General features: G+C 43.4%; 1 protein-coding gene across 3 annotated transcripts in view; it reads left to right on the plus strand.

Annotated features, from left to right (window-relative positions):
• The window catches only part of gse1b (Gse1 coiled-coil protein b), a 158,416-nt gene that overhangs the window by 96,485 nt on the left and 45,642 nt on the right, over positions 1–16,289 (plus strand). Inside the window, exon 1 of one of the 3 annotated variants that reach the window (XM_068731220.1) lies at positions 1–387. This exon is cut by the window's left edge and continues 280 nt beyond it. The exons of the other annotated variants lie outside the window; for them this stretch is intronic. Within the exon in view, the coding sequence (XP_068587321.1) occupies positions 351–387 (37 nt within the window). The 5' untranslated portion in view covers positions 1–350. The remainder of the gene's footprint in view (positions 388–16,289) is intronic. 3 annotated transcript variants of the gene reach the window in all.

The raw sequence follows: 16,289 nt of genomic DNA on the forward strand, positions 1-16,289 counted from the left end.
TGACCCTTTGCACGGGGGATCACGGGCAAGAGCGAGGGGGTCGAGAGCGGGGGCGTGTTCAGGGGTTGACCCTTGCACTTCTCTGTCTGAGTGTATCTGTGTGACTGTCTGTGTGTTTGTGTATGCGTGTGTCCTAGCTGGCTGGGCGGTCCCAGCCTCACGCTTGGTTAGCGAGTACCAGAGAGCGGGGATGACAGGCTGAGTCCCAGCACAGCCTCCCCTCACACAGAGCCTCATTTCTGGGTGGCTGCGAGGGCAAAGCCCCTCTCTAGCTCAGTCATCCAGGACAGGACGACTGCCTGCACGTTTGAAACAAGTTACTCTCTCTTCATGACACTTAAACAGTAACTATGTTTGGACTTAAAGCACCGCTTTACTACTTGCCAGGTAAGCTAATGGCAATTGTGTGTGATGTGGACATTTTCACGTTTGTGTTTTTTTGATGCATATGGTTGCAAATCTATCGTGTATATGCACAGTGGTATAGATAGTGAATTTGTGCGTGTGTGTCCTTGTTTATTTTTTTGTATGCTCTGAAAAAGTGCATGAGAGGTTTGAGGTTAGCTCTGGAGTGCATCTGAGGAGACGCTTGTCTTTGTGTTGCTGGTGCTGATGTTGGAACCGGAGATCCAAGGATGTTAATGCTGTGTGACAGCAGCTCTCACTCTGTTTCGCTAAGCTCTCAGCCCTTTATCAGCACGGAAGTCAGCAGGTAAACAGGACACTAAGTGGCAGCGTGTGTTTTATTCAACACAACCACCCTACGAGTAGAGTAGAGAAGCAATTTTGTGGTTTTGTATGTTCTATCTGTCTATTTCTCAATGTGTGGATCTGTGTGTCTTTGTGTCTATGCCGGTGACTGTGCACACATGCATGCACACGTGCATGTTTGTGGTTTTGTGTGTGTGTGTGTGTGTGTGTGTGTGTGTGTGTGTGTGAGAAAGAGTGAGTGCTAAGGCGGCGTGAGGTTACCGCTGGTCGGCACTTAAGTGCGTCTCACGGCTCACTGGGCACTGATTGTGGAGAGGACAGCCAAGAGAGGGCAGTGAGAGAGGGCAGAGAGAGAGGGAGCGAGAATGACAGACTGAGGTAGAGAGGGAGAATGAAAGAGAAGGGAACTTAAGAAAGGCAATACTTTTCTCTCTGTGCCTCATTCTACCATATTTATTTTATTTGTATGTGTGTGTGCAATAAATGCATTAATGTTTTATCTGCTGGTTGTTTAACATTCACGTTGTGCACATACACATCTGTGAAATAGACAAAAATATATGCACTTTGCTGTGTACAAAGTGTGCAGTGTCGGCTGTTTCACTCACATTGTTGTTAATATAGTCTGTTTAATTGTGTAATCTAAATCTGTACAAAGGTGCTCTTCCTCTTAAAGTGCGTTTTCATCATTGTGTGACTGTTGTCTCCATACAGCGGAAGTGGGTACACTTCACTGACACTTAGCGGAGATAAATTATGTATGTGCTTTAGTCAGCAGGTAAAGTGTGTAGTTAGACCATAAACAACGCCGCTTTAGTTTTGTCCCTCACATTTCACTCTACAACCCCATGGCCTGTTTTAATAGACCTCTTCACTTGCCTACTCCAACTCAAACATTACCTGTCCTCCTCCACCATCATTTGAGATTAGTTATGGATATTTAGATTTTTTTAGCTGCCCTTTGCCTAGATTGTTCTCCAACAACACAGGCATACAGTACTTTACACTTATGCTCTTCAATTTAGATTTTTCTTATAATTATGATTTTACTACCAAACCTATCAAAATCCAAATCAAATGATTACTATATGTGTGCTGTTTTTTCCACATGCTCTCACTGTGTATTATGCTTGTCTTTTATGTTTCATGCACATTGTCACACTGCAGGTATCCTAGAAACACAAAACGTCCCAAATTTAGCAGTTGTACATTAGTAGCAAATAGTGGCCTGCTTTCAAAGGTTGTTAGCATGAGCTTCTGACCACAGTGGTAGTGATGGTTGGATCAAACAAGGATAGTGAGGGAGTGACACAAAGAGGAAATTAGAGAGGAAATAGGAAGGATGAAGAGAGATAAGAGAGGGATTCAGTTGGCTTTCACCTCCTCTATGTCCTCACCTTCCTCCTCTGTCTCCTCAGGGCTTTCTCTTTCTGATTCACTGACTCCCCTCTATCGCACATGCATCTCCTTCATCTCCCTCCTTATCCTTTTCGTCTTCTTCCTCTTCCCTCATTTGCCCCATGTGTTGCCCCTTTTGACCCCTAAACCTCCCACACTAACCTAGGCCACAGCGGGAGACCCACACGGATTGGAGACACATAGAGACGGTCTGGGTTGTGACGGTGGCCAAAGGTCTGTGTGTGTGTTCAGCACTGTGGGTTGCTTCTTCTCTTCCCCCCTCTTTCATTCAGCCACTGAATGAGCCCCTGCCTGCCTTCCCGTCTTAACCGACGTTGCCTTGGAGACCATGTCAGACACATGCTAGTTCTCTGTGATTATTTGACAACAAAAAAGGTTGTGTTAAATAAAGAAGAATTGGTTGGGAGAGGGTGTGTGTGATAGTAAGAAAGCAGAGAGAGTGGAGAAAGACATGGATTAAGAGAGAACAACAGGGAGGGAGGTAGAGATAGAGGTGGAAATGAGAAGTACTTGAACTTGGGTTGCATTTACATCACAGCCGAGGTGGAGCAGAGCCAGAGAGCAACCACTTCAAAATGGAGCATGGGCAATCCTTCTCCATATGCCTTTGCACTTGTACACTATACTGCTTTTAATATCTCTATCAGGCATTAGCCTGGGGGGTGTTCATGTGGTCGGTCATGTGTGGGTGTGTGTGTGTGTGTGTGTGTGTGTGTGTGTGTGTGTGTGTGTGTGTGTGTGTGTGTGTGTGTGTGTGTGTGTGTGTGTTTGATCCGTCCGCCCGTCCATGGCCAATGTCCCATGCTACTGGACCCATCTGCTTAATATTTTCTTTGCTCATTTATGACTGTATGCTCAAAGACTTCTAGTGATTGCAGTAATTCACAATTTTAAAAAAAACTATTTTATTGTTTTGATCCGTCATTAACTGCTAACTCAGGCCACATTTTGGGCTTTGTTGTGTCTCAACTATGACGTCCATAGAATGTTTTGGTCTGTTTTCGTATCGGAGCATCTGCAGATTAATTCAATGCCCAGTATGTTATGATCCACAACAGTTAACCATTATACAAGACGAATACATCATTGTTTCTGTTATCATCGCCTCCATCTTGACTGTAAGGAAGTTGAGTGACATTCAAGTCTTCTTACTTTGGGAGGGAAGAAGGAGACACACCTGATGGAGATCTGCACTGAGTGCACTTTTCTTGTTCTTCTTGTTATATTCTTGCCTACCTCAGTCCTACACCTGTATCCTTCCTCCTTCTATTCATCCTTCTCTTTACTTCCCTCCTTTGTTCTCCTTTCTGGTAGATGTGTGTGTATTGTTGGGTTTTTACTCATGTCTGTGTGTGTGTGTGTGTGTGTGTGTGTGTGTGTGTGTGTGTGTGTGTGTGTGTGTGTGTGTGTGTGTGTGTGTGTGTGTGTGTGTGTGTGTGTGCGTGTGTGTGTGTGTTTGTTGAAGTTGACTACTCAGATCTACGGGATCACTCTCTGCTGTTCTTATTTTCCCAAAAAACTGTCTGTGCTTATAGCCTTGGGGTAAAGCAGTGAGAAAGAGGAAGAAGATAAAGTGGGGTGGACAGAGAGGCAGAAAACAGAAAAGTGAAACAGGCAAAAAAAAAAAAATTAAGTGATGCTGAAACCGCAAACCACAGAGGCAAGTGGGAAAAGGGGAAGTTAGGTTAAAGAGCAACAAGGGCTGTATTGTTATGACAGGACACAGACAGGTTTTGGTGTTGCAGATTGCAGATACTGACTAGCTCAGACAACCGATTTGTAATCCAGTCCACTCGTCAGGGCTGCATACGGGCCAGATTAAGATAAATGGGGAACTATCTTTACAATATACAGAGAGAGAAGCGAAAATAGCACATTAACAAATCCAGGACTAAACCAGTCTGATTGCTGAGGTCTTCTCTCTTCCCATCTCCCTGGGTCTCTCTGAAAATCAATTCCTAGGGAACACAGTGACATAGACAAAAACCCTTTCTTCTCTCACACACACACACACACACACACACACACACACACACACACACACACACACACACACACACACACACACACACCAGTGTAATCAATATGTGTGCGAGCAATGCTGGGTGTGGAGCCCTTCATCAAAGTGTGGACTAATCACTGGCGATTACGGAGCACTCTGGTTTAGGACCGGAGAAGTGTTTTGTGTGTGTGGAGAGCTTTTTCTTTTTATAAATGTGCACATTTTGCATTTGCTTGTGTGTGTGCAGCAGAGCCATCACACACAATCCTCAGCAGAGAAGCCCATACTGCATGTGTCAGAAGAGTATCTGTACAGTAGTGTAATCATTATATCCAATTAACTACAATATCTTTCCTTCTCCTTCCTTCTCTCCGTTCCGATCTGAGGCCATCTCCTTCGATCAATTCCTTCAAAACTCCCCGCTGCATCTACTACTCTCTTCATGCTATCATCTACTCATGTGTCACCGGTCTCTCTCCATCTTTCTCCTCCTCCCTCTGTGCTTTTATCCCCCGGTTCACTCTATCATTGTATCCATTTATCTGTTACTCCCCCTCTGCTCTTCGGCCCTTCCATCCCTCCATTCCTCCCGCTCCATGTGCTCTGACAGCTCTGTCATTAGATGGCAGTAGCGCCAGTAAAGCAGTCACAATGATGGACTACTAGCTCCCTCACCCTTTCTCTCTCCCACTCTCCGACTCTCTCTCCCTCGCTCTGCCCTTGCTGTAAAAGCTCTGACCCATTCTCTGTGCAGCATCTGTTCCACGGCAGTCCGCAGGTGGCACTGCCCCGGTCATGGCCGTAAAGGTTGGCGGTAGCTCATCTCACCGGCTGCCCCGTTAGCCTCCTCGTAAACCCAGGGCAGTTAAACCCTGACCCTGCACACCTGTGGCCTCGGCTCCTCTCTGGATACAAGCCACCACCAGCAACAGTGTCGGGGGAGTTACAGAAATACACACACACAGTTTTGTATGACTATACTTGTAGGAACCTTATTGATTACATATCCTAAATGTGCAACAAATCATTAGTCAGACTTCATCACTTAAATATTCACCCCTTCCTCTAATATTTATGCCAAGTTAAGCTTACAGTGTCCTGACTCCAGCGTTCAGTTTGGGATGTGCGTGTTTCTGCTTTCTTCCGGAGAGTAACATGAGAAGATCGATATCACTCTCATGTCTGAGAGTCGTAACACTGTTCTAATCTAACTCCCAGAAAGAAATCTAATTCTAATTTAATATTTACCAAAAGTATTCCTTTTAAATAAATCATGAAAAAAGGACTTTTTTCATCTTATTATATCCGTCAGGACATTTGGTTCTCCTGCATTGGAACACACGCAGACACACACACACCCACACACACACACACACACACACACACACACACACACACACACACACACCTGCACACATGAAATAGAAAGAAAAAAAAACATACTCAGTGAGACACTATTCCAACAGACATTCTGTGAGCTAACAGGTGCAGGGGCTAATGGGGGCTTTGCTGGTATCACAGTAGCATACAACTATGATTTATGGACTGCAGTCAGCTCTCTTCCTCCCTTTCAGTTCCCTCTGGTAGTCTTGTCAGTTTGGCACCAGGGAGATGCAGTGCTGTTTGTGTAGTGCATTGTGTTGTATGTGGGTTTGTTTGTTCTGCTGCTCTGTGGCTGTGGACAATGCACACACATAGAGGCGGCAGTGGGATGGGAAACGGTTTCTTCACAGCTGTGTGCAGGGATATCAGTTGGCAGGTCTTGTGTCTCACACTCACAGTGCTTGTCAAACACTTGGCTATCATGACGGACACTCACCTCTGCTATTTCGCGTTAAGTCGCTGTAAACTTACGTGAACCCCATTTGGAAGCAATGAGTATATGGGCTCACTTGCATTTTGTGGTTGAACGTGCGTTCGTGTGCGTGTGTATGTTGTCACCTTTCTCCTGAAACAATATTCCAGCAGCAGAAATAGTCTAGCTCTAATTATGTTCATCTTCTTCTGCCTCCATTAATCAAATTAGACTACAGAGAATCCTAATTAAACCCTGCATGCATCTGATGGCTTTGGGTTCTCGTACACACACACGCACACACCAAGGATCTACATCGGATGTGCACGTTGTCAGTATTATTTTTCACTTACGTGCACTCTCTTATGAGTAGCGGTTTGAGAAACCAGAGTGGCGAATGGTTTGTAAGCTTTCCACTGACCAACACAATGACTAAAGTGCATTAAGAATGGGTGTGGAATGCATAGAGGTAATGCTGCACTCTTTCAGGTGGTTTGTGTCATTGATTTGTGATAATAATATAATGCATGGTAAAGATGCTCAGAGGAAGCAGTAATTTATATTATTTAACTGATCATTGTCATCATTCTTGTGTACATGTGAGAAAGAGAAACAAAATTGAATATGAAGATTTATAGAAAGGTATGAAGAGAGAGTCAGATGTCAGAGTTTATATGATCATACAAGGTGAGAACTTAAAATGGATTTTGGACTGTGGCACAGAAACTTTAGAGTACTGTTGACACAGCATGTACCATGACACCATGTTGTGCTCAACAGGGTGCTTTTTGGCTGATCAGACTATTGCTCCAGACAGGCTGGGACTGTATTCATTCATATAAGTTGATGAATTAGAAGAGCATAAGGTGCATAGATAGCTGTATGACATGACTTTATATACCTAGGGCTCATCTCTCAGAGACACATATTTTCACCATCTATTAATTTTGCCTATTTTTTCTTTCCACAATCACATCCCACTTGGATGATCAGTAAAACAATTTGCAGCTTCTGGATAATGAGCGTCATAGTTTTAGGCTATTTGAAAAGTTGGGATTGAGAATGTGATGTTCTTGAAGATCTTCAATGTTTAAAGCTTTGGCCAAGTTTTTCCTAAATAACGTATGAGACATTTATTTATTTTTTTACAGAAAGGTATGTTTATGTTCATGCCATCACACTCACACACATACATAGACAGACATACAGAGGATAGTAGATATCGTTGCCAAATGACTCTCTTCTACAGGGCAGTACAGATTGTTACATTTTGTTCAATATCTTCCTGGCAGAGCACCTGCTGGCTCCACCAGCAGGCTTCAGTGTTCAGCTGAGCAATCAGGTCCTCCCATTTTTAATAAACATGTCCATACTTACGTCCACACACACATACACTTGAAAACTGAGGAATATAAATTATCTCAAATGTTCCCTGCCCTTTTAACAGCACCATAAATGCATGGTGGGTAGAGTAAACAAGTACAAAAAAAACAGATAGATGAGGTTAGAGGGAGAAGCAGGGTAATACTCCCATCACTTCCGGGGTAATTAAGAATGTGTGAGGCATTTATGAGGAAGAGGAGTGGAAACCAAAAACTGTACCATCCAGAAAGAGGGTAATAGGGATGTGGAAACGGCACGTTTTCTTCTCTGGGACTCTGTAGACTGTGTGTTTATGTGTATTATAGTGTACGATTTTTTTGCTGTAAACGGGGGCGGCCTTTTAAGCTGGCAGCTTTCCAATCATTAGTCGATGGGATTTCAGAGCTTAGCCATCAAAGCAACTCCTTTGCTTAAGACAAGGACTGAAGAAAGTGCAATTTGTTAAATCCCCTCTCCTCCTCTTTGTTCAATGTGTGAAGCATGTGTCTGTCATGCATACACATGCATCTACTGTCTCTATGTTCACTTTCTGATATCGTTAAAGCTATTATATTTTCACATACCTCTTAAATGAGTATCATCCACCAGCTTTCTGCATGCACTCATGCTTGGTAGCCTGGTGGGTCCCTCTCTCCTCCTATGGCCAGACTCCAGGGTCCCGAGAGTGTTGACGCAGAGTGCTGCAGTGTTTATAGACAAGACTGTAAATACCTGCGTCACCAGGGGGGCTTCTCTATACTCAACATGTGAGTGTTGGAGGGGTTGAGCGGCCGATAACCTCAGCATATCAGCAGGAGATGGAATTAGTCAGAGAGGGTTAGCAGGTCCATGGTTGTCTGTTATCTTCTTTACCAGGGATGAATGACCTGAGACTTCAACACATTCAATGTTGTAATGAATAAATAACCCCTGTCCTCTAATTTATTGGCAGAGGTAGGTTGTGTGTGTGCGTGTGTGCGTGCGTGTGTGTGTGTGTGTGTGTGTGTGTGTGTGTGTGTGTGTGTGTGTGTGTGTGTGTGTGTGTGTGTGTGTGTGTGTGTGCTTGTTTGTGTGCCTCTGTATGGCTGATTGGTGCAGAGCTGCCAGCCTTTCGGCACACAGGAAATGGAAATGAATCATGGAGGACAGATTAAGAGAAAGGCGAGAGCTCATCACATCATGTTAAATACTGGAAATGACTTGAGGCAAGGTCTCTCTCACTCTTCTCACTCCTCTCAGTCCCCCCTGCCCCTGTCCATATCTTAGCTCACTCACTTACTCTCCTTCACTGTCTGTTGTTCTCAGACAGTGGTTTAGCATTGGGCAAGTAATCGGTAACTGGGCCTAAAACATCCTATTAAAATTAGCGTCACACATGGAATTTGTGTGCGAGTGAGTGAGTGTGAGACGTAGAGACAGGGAGAGACTGGATGATGGATGATAGATGATGGCTGTGACCTGAATAGATGGCTCCGGGCCGGTCAGATGACTTCCTCAGGAGGAGGAGTAATGAGGAGAGGGCACAGGATTACCGCTCCATCACTCTGTGTTTATGGAAGCCTTACAGCGATCACAAAACAAATAGCACAGTGGCTATAGCTGAGTATAAATCTCACACACTGTGTTCGTCCATGCGAGTGTACAATATGTGCTCGAAAAAATGACGCCTGTCTTTCCTTTTCTGAAAAAGAAAAGAAGCAAAACAAAAATGTGGCAAAGGGTTTGATGATATATCTCTTCCTCTCTCACATCCAGCCCTATGGGCGCTGTGTTTGTGTTTACTGGTGTTTGTTTGGCTGCTTGGTGTCAGAGTGTAGCCTCGATAGGGGTAGTTTCACACCCTTAGGGAGAACTATACTGCTGAAAGGTCAGACAAGGTTACATCAGCGTCTCTTAGTGAGTGGACACACACATAAACACACTTCCTCTCACACACTCACACTTTGTGTTGATGCCCTGAGCCCAATAGAGACGAGAGTAACTTGCTAACGGTAAAACATGCTGTACACCACTGGTCCAGGAGCGAGTTTTTCCCCTATAAATCCCAGAATACAACCAGTTGAAGGATGATGCATCGATCTGACGTCCTAGACTCTGGTGCTGATTGATGTGGCCTGGCTCCTGGCTCTGTGAGTGTCTGCTCGGGTCTCTCAGCATCATGTCAAGGGAGGTCTCGAAAAGGGCTGGACAACTGGGGGGGTGCTTAGAAAGGCAGATGAAGGTCAGAGGAATGCAGAGTGTAAGGTGAGAAAGGGGCTAAAGGGGGAGGATAAAGCAAACGCAAAGATAAGACAAGTAGATGTGAGCGGGATGCCAAAAGTGCACCACCACTTTGTTAGAGATGAGGGAGAGCTGGCACGAGACGGATGAGGTCAGGGGTGTGTGTGGGAGAAGAAAGGCCAGGGATGGATACTGATGAGTGTGGGGGAGGATGGGTGGTGGGGAGCGGGGACAGATTCGGGGAGGGGCGGCCAGCTGAATCCTGGTGGGGAGTGGCAGGAGTAAGCTGGCACTGCGGAAGCGGGCATATGGAGGGCAGGTTGGCACTTTGGCTGCCACCGGAGCATGCACCTGCCGACAGGGGGAGACTCTGCCAAGAGGGAAGGGAGGGAGCAGAGGGAGAGATGGGGTGTGTTTGTGGTACGTGGTAGTGAAGCAGAGTTTAGGGCCTCTGAAGATTTTGGGTGTTAATGAAGAGTCTAAGTGTATCAGACAACTGTGTGCCCTCTTCCAATGGAGACACACACATGAACGCACACAGGTGGATACATGGAAGCACACATGCTTGCTCATTCCCCAACACCCAAGCCTCTAACAGACACAAACAAAGTATTTAACTCACTCTAAAACAAACAATTGCTCCGTTCTCTTCCAGTTTGTCTAAATCTAGCAGTCAGATGCACTAAGTGTGTCTCCTGGCAGAGAGCAAATAAACAGCCTTGATAATCAGGATAGCATTTAAACCTTCACTACACTACAACACACTCCCTAATTGGACTCAACTGTTTTGCTGCTAACTAGCTGCTAATTAGATCAGTGAATTCCTCTCACTCCCTTTCTCTTTTCTTGTATCATTATTTGCTATACGAACAAATCCAAATGTTTTACTGAAAAGTCAACCTGTGTGTAGTGTGAAACAAGGAGATGATTTATGTCATTATATCAGATATAGGACAGTTTTACTGAACAGATATAACACATTAAACTTAATATGTGTGTATATATATATATATATATATATATATATACATATACGTATATATATATATATATATATATATATATATATATATATATATACATATATATATATATATATATATATATATATATATGTATATATATATATATATATATATATATATATATATATATATATACGTATATATATATATATATATATATACATATACGTATATATATATATATATATATATATATATATATATATATATATACATATATATATATATATATATATATATATATATATATATGTATATATATATATATATATATATATATATATATATATATATACGTATATATATATATATATATATATATATATATACGTATATATATATATATATATATATATATATATATATATATATATATATATATATATATATATATATATGCATTTTACTTATTTAAGCTTTTATTAATCTGTGTGTTTGTGTGTTTTGGCTTCTCAACACCAACACAGATGCGAGAGCCAAAGGCCAATGCCCTCAATAAGCCGCTGTCAGAGAGGGTTTGTAACAGCCCACTGGAGCCCATCTGCATCCTAACACAGACAAACACAACACACTCAAACAGATCATTGTATCTGTGTGTCGGTGCAAGCATACACTATTTAATATTGTGTATATACATAACACATTTGGTTGTAATGTATGCCAATGTGCATGTGTATAGGTGGGTGTCCACAAGTCTGTGCTGTAGGTGAATGGTGAAGGGCAGTGACTCTGTGCTCTGGTTTTAGCCTTGGCTGCGGATACAAGTCTTTTGGCTGCCATGTTTTCCTCTGATCTGCCTCCCCCCTTTCATCACGAAAACCACAGAGAGCAAGGCAGAGGGAGACAGAGAGGTTTAAAGGCTGGCAGCAACATCATGGCCTTGAGGTGTTATCTCTGCCCCTCACCGTGTTGGAGAGAGAGGGTGGAGGGGGGTGAGGAGAGAGAAATGGACTGTGGGAGTGATTGCAGCCTAGCCCACTTCTCTTTTTTTTCTTTCCTGTGTAGAGCAGGATGGTTAGCAGATGGTCTTGTTACCAGCAAAATGAAAATGAACGCAGTAAAATTTGCTTGTGTTAATTTCTCATCCCCCAGGTGAGACCTCAAGCACTCATGTAACCACACTCAAACATTTACTCACATATCGCAGATGCACATGCATGCACACACACTGACATGCACGGCATTGCCCTGCTGGCTTTAAACACACACCATCTGCATGCGGGGAAAGTGTGTCGGAGGAGTGTGAAGCGTGTGCTTGGCTTAAGGAATGTGTTTCTAATGTTCATAGCCATAACTTATGTTGCTTTGGAATGTAAAGAGTGTTGCAAAACGCTTCATGTCATCAGTAACCCAGTTGTCCAAAGACGGGGTGTTTAAGGGCACAGGCTGACATAGCAAAAAGAGGGCTCAATTGGCAAGTAGAGGTAAAAGGAAGCAAGGGAGTCTGTGCTAACAGGGAGGAGGAGATGGCATGTTCATCCGCAGATGAAGACTAAATCCTTTCATTCTCTCCTCATCTTCCGTCCCTCCTTCTCCTGCTTGCTTAGCGGTGAGATGAGAGCTTCTGCTTTGTAACGTCTGCTTCTTCATGTTTGTGTGTTTCGAGGATCCGCACTAGTCCATAGCTTATCCCTCGGAGTGAGTGTGTTCTGCGAGGATGGAAGCGCCTTAGCCTCCCTTATCTTCCTACAGTAGGACGCTTGCTATTGCTGTTTGAACCCCGAGGGGGAAAGAAAGCAATGGAGGGAGGAAGAGTGAGGGAAACATAGCTATACCTAGTGTGTAAAGTATCCTAATCTTTATTTTCATTCGCAGTGATTCAGAGAGACCACACCTGTTTTTGTCTTGTAAAATCACCTCATAGCTGGCTTTGTAGCAGTGGGCCATGATTGATGTCAGTGTATCTCTTTGTAAAGCACTATAGGCATAGCTTTTTGTACTAGAGGTTTTTATCAGCCATGTTAATTCATAGGCAACAGATAGAGGGCTGGCTGATATTAAAGATGGCTGCATTTGAGGCTAGCCAAATGTTCCACCATAGGCTTGATGAAATGTCTTTTCAACTGTTTTTTCAAGTTCTTTGACCATCACCTCCTGGAACTACTGAGAAAAGGCTATGATAGAAAAAAAACACTTAAATCACTTGAATAACACATTTGTTAGATGATCCTTGACACGGTCATGCTCTCTCCGTGCTTTTGCGAAAATGAAAACCTTTTTGTGAAGGCAGATGCATTTACCTTGGAGCTTTGTGTATAGCATGGCGCTAACGTTGCTACATTAACAGAAGAGATTGGCGATGCGAAAACAAGTGGGCACTGATGGTACTGCAGTACTCTTTGGCTAAACCCAAATTGCATATGTTGCAATGCTATGTATGTATAACACGCACACTTGCACACACTAGTGTGTCTGTGGTGTTAATACCAAGCCACTTTACCGCCCACACAGCACTTGAATGTGAATGAAATGAGTCATATGTGAGGACGCTCTTCACAAACATGGCACACAGAGCACATATGTTCGCCTCAAACATACAAAACACTCCTACATACATTGCGCTCATCATTACAGAACGACCCCATGCCCTGTCTCAGTGTTAACCCACGTGCACCACATGCATGAAAGAGTGAACTATATGCACTCACCTCGCAGATAGCGAACTACCACATCTCCTGTTGCTCTTTGACTGACGTGGTACGTTGCAGGTCTCGGCAGAGTCCTTGATGTGTGCAGAAGAGTGATGATGAGTTTAATGCAGTCTGTCTGTGTCCCGGATGTGACCATCGCATTAATGTAGCACTAATACGACACTCTGTTTGCTGCATGCTAATCATGCCACTCTCTTTCACATGCTCTCTATAAAGTATTTTGTTGTATGACTTGTGAGATGGGGAGGTGAGAGTAGGCAGACTTCTAAAGGCTGATTGGGTTGAATTCGTTGACTGTCATATATATGATAACCAGATCATTTCTGAAGAAATAATGTTTATATTCTCTTATTTAATTTGTTGACAGAGAGCAATAATTACTGCACGTTAAGGCTTTGTTGGATCATAAAATTCTAATTTGTCTGGCATTACTGAAAAGTACACTTCGCTATTATCAGACACTACCTACACCAGATTCATAGAGGAAAACACATAGGAGCCCAAATTTTCAGTTCTTGCAGTCATTGCATTCGTATCCCACATTGCCCCAACATTAATTAAGAGGAACTGTGCCTCAGCTGCATTGGGAGCCTCTACAAACGTCCAGAACACCTTGAATGAAAAGCATAATTTGGCCTTAACACTTGTTGTAAGGCCTTGACATTTGGTCCACCGACACAAAGCCCTCCTACCCCTCACTCCACCACACACAAACGTATCTCAGGCTGGTTGAATAAACAAGACCACTTCAAAGCAGCTCAGTGCCCATGCCAACAGGCCTGAGAGGAGGAGAGGGAGGGAGGGAATGACTGCAATACTGGAATGAATCCGGAGGGAGGGGGGGTGGAGGGATGTGTGAACGTGACTGCTATTAATGGCCTAATAATGTATTTGGCTGTTTTGGCAGTTGTGAAGGGGGTGAAAGGGGGCAGAGGGTAGAGGAAAAGGGGTTGACAGCGTGTCACGGCTAGTTAAAAGCAAGCTGGGAGAAAAGAGAAAGGCCTTGTTTGTTGGGCTAAATGCTGTAAATAACATCAGAGAGTGCAGCTAAATGGAAATCAATGCAATTACCCTATTAGCATGAGCTTGAACTCACACGGGCCACTGCTACATCTCTCTCTCTCTCTCTCTCTCTCTCTCTCTCTCTCTCTCTCTCTCTCTCTCTCTCTCTCTCTCTCTCTCTCCCTCCCTCCATTTCCTGTACATGTATCACTCTATGCTTGATGTTATACATTTGTGGCCATATCTGCCAGACAAACCAAAGAAACAGTACCTTAAAACATGGTGGTGTGTGTATGAATGTTCAGTATGGATGCCGCTGGGTTGCCCTTGTTAACTCCACTGCAAGTGTAATGATTTTGTTTAGATTTGCATAACCCCCTTAATCACCCCTATTTTAATACCTTACAATTGCGGGGGGAGATAATGCTGTTAAGTGGTAAGTCATAATTAGATAAATAATTGGTTTGGCTATCATCGTCCCTGTGCCATCTGTTTGAGGGTATGTGTGCGTGTGTGGGGGTGGGTGAAAAGATAGGGGAGTAAGTGTGTGTTTGTGAAAGGGCGGGGATGATGGAAAAGAACCAGGGTTTTATGGATTATGTTTTGATTTTAAAAAAGAAAGATACACAAGTCACAAAAAGATTTTCCAGTGGATGTCTTTCTTATACTGTGTGAAACTCCATGTTAAGTTTAACTCCAGAAACATTAAGAATAAGTGATATCAGAGGCTATACTTTCACACCGAAGTCCTTTACAATAAAGTATTCTGAGCTGAGAGCTGCTTCCTCTGTTTAATTGATTTGTTTGCTGTCAAACTGTAGTACTGTGATTTCCAGTCATTGCCATGCTATTTGTTAGAATGTGTTTTCACAAATTTACAGGTGTTTATGGGTGTTTGTATGTGTAAAAACAACTCTTTGCTGTTTGCCTCCTTCATCTCACAGGTTTCTTTTTTGTCCTCCGTTCTTTACAGAAAGACAGTCGCATCTGCTGCTGACTGACATCCATTTGCATGTCTCCATCTGTACTCTTTCCCTTCCCCACTCTCTATTTGTAGCCTTCCTCCCTCCCTCTCTCTGGACCTTTTCCCCTTTCTTTATTCTTCCCTTTTCTGCTGTAAGCATGACAGTAAAATAGTAATTTCTGTAACCAGCATCCCATATTCCTTCTCTTCATCTTTTGTTTCTTTCTTTGTCAGAGTAGTTATTCTAGTGCCTCTCTCTGCTGCTGTATTGAGGGGAACAGGCGGTGGGGCTTCATCTCTACAATGAGAGTGAGGAGGGAACAATTTAATCTAATTGGCAGCTGAGATATTTTCCATAAAGATTCATTTCAACTGCTGCTGCAATTAGGGTAGTATAGGTATAAAATGATAACGAAGGTACAATGAGTGAACAAGTGTATTTGCATATACGCATATAAGTATGAGTATATCTATTTTGTGCTTGTCTATGTTTGTGTGTATGCACTTGGGCAAAGTGCTTAGTGGGTTAAGGGTGTCTATGTGCTCTGAACATTCACACTGACAGCTAACAATTATGCTGCCACCGGTGTGGCTAATAGAGGAGTGTACATTGTTAATTATGTCACAGCAGAGAGGTGGGAAGGTGGAATACATTTGAATAATGGGAGGTATGATATAACAATGGGCTTCTAAATTCCTTGGCCTTTTTGAATGTGTAATGAAGGGTGTCTGTGGATGCGTGTCACCACTCAGACCCAGAAGCCTTTCAGACATTCATAGAAATAAAACAAACACACATATTTACCATCCCCCTCACACACACATATACACACATCCTCTCTCTCTCTTTCTCTCTCGCCCTCACACACACACACACGGTAACATTGAGAGGCGTGAGAGGCGGAGGGTACGTCTAAGTAGTGCGCTCGTGCCTGGTTTTCCAGATCAATTATGTGTGGCTGGGTGATCGATGCGAGGGCTTAGCGGAGTGGAGAGAGCTAATGGGCAGGTCAGTGGCTCAGACACATCCTGGCTCCCCCTGCCTATTACCACTACGTCTGTTAATAGGCCTCACCACACTCCCCTGTTGCTCACACACACATACACAGACGCTTGGATAGCAGGTGGAAAGCAAGGA

This window comes from Cebidichthys violaceus, unplaced genomic scaffold, assembly GCF_023349555.1.
Source record: "Cebidichthys violaceus isolate CVI_PGR_0920_01 unplaced genomic scaffold, fCebVio1.0.p SCAF_5, whole genome shotgun sequence".
Classification (NCBI taxonomy): domain Eukaryota; kingdom Metazoa; phylum Chordata; class Actinopteri; order Perciformes; family Stichaeidae; genus Cebidichthys; species Cebidichthys violaceus.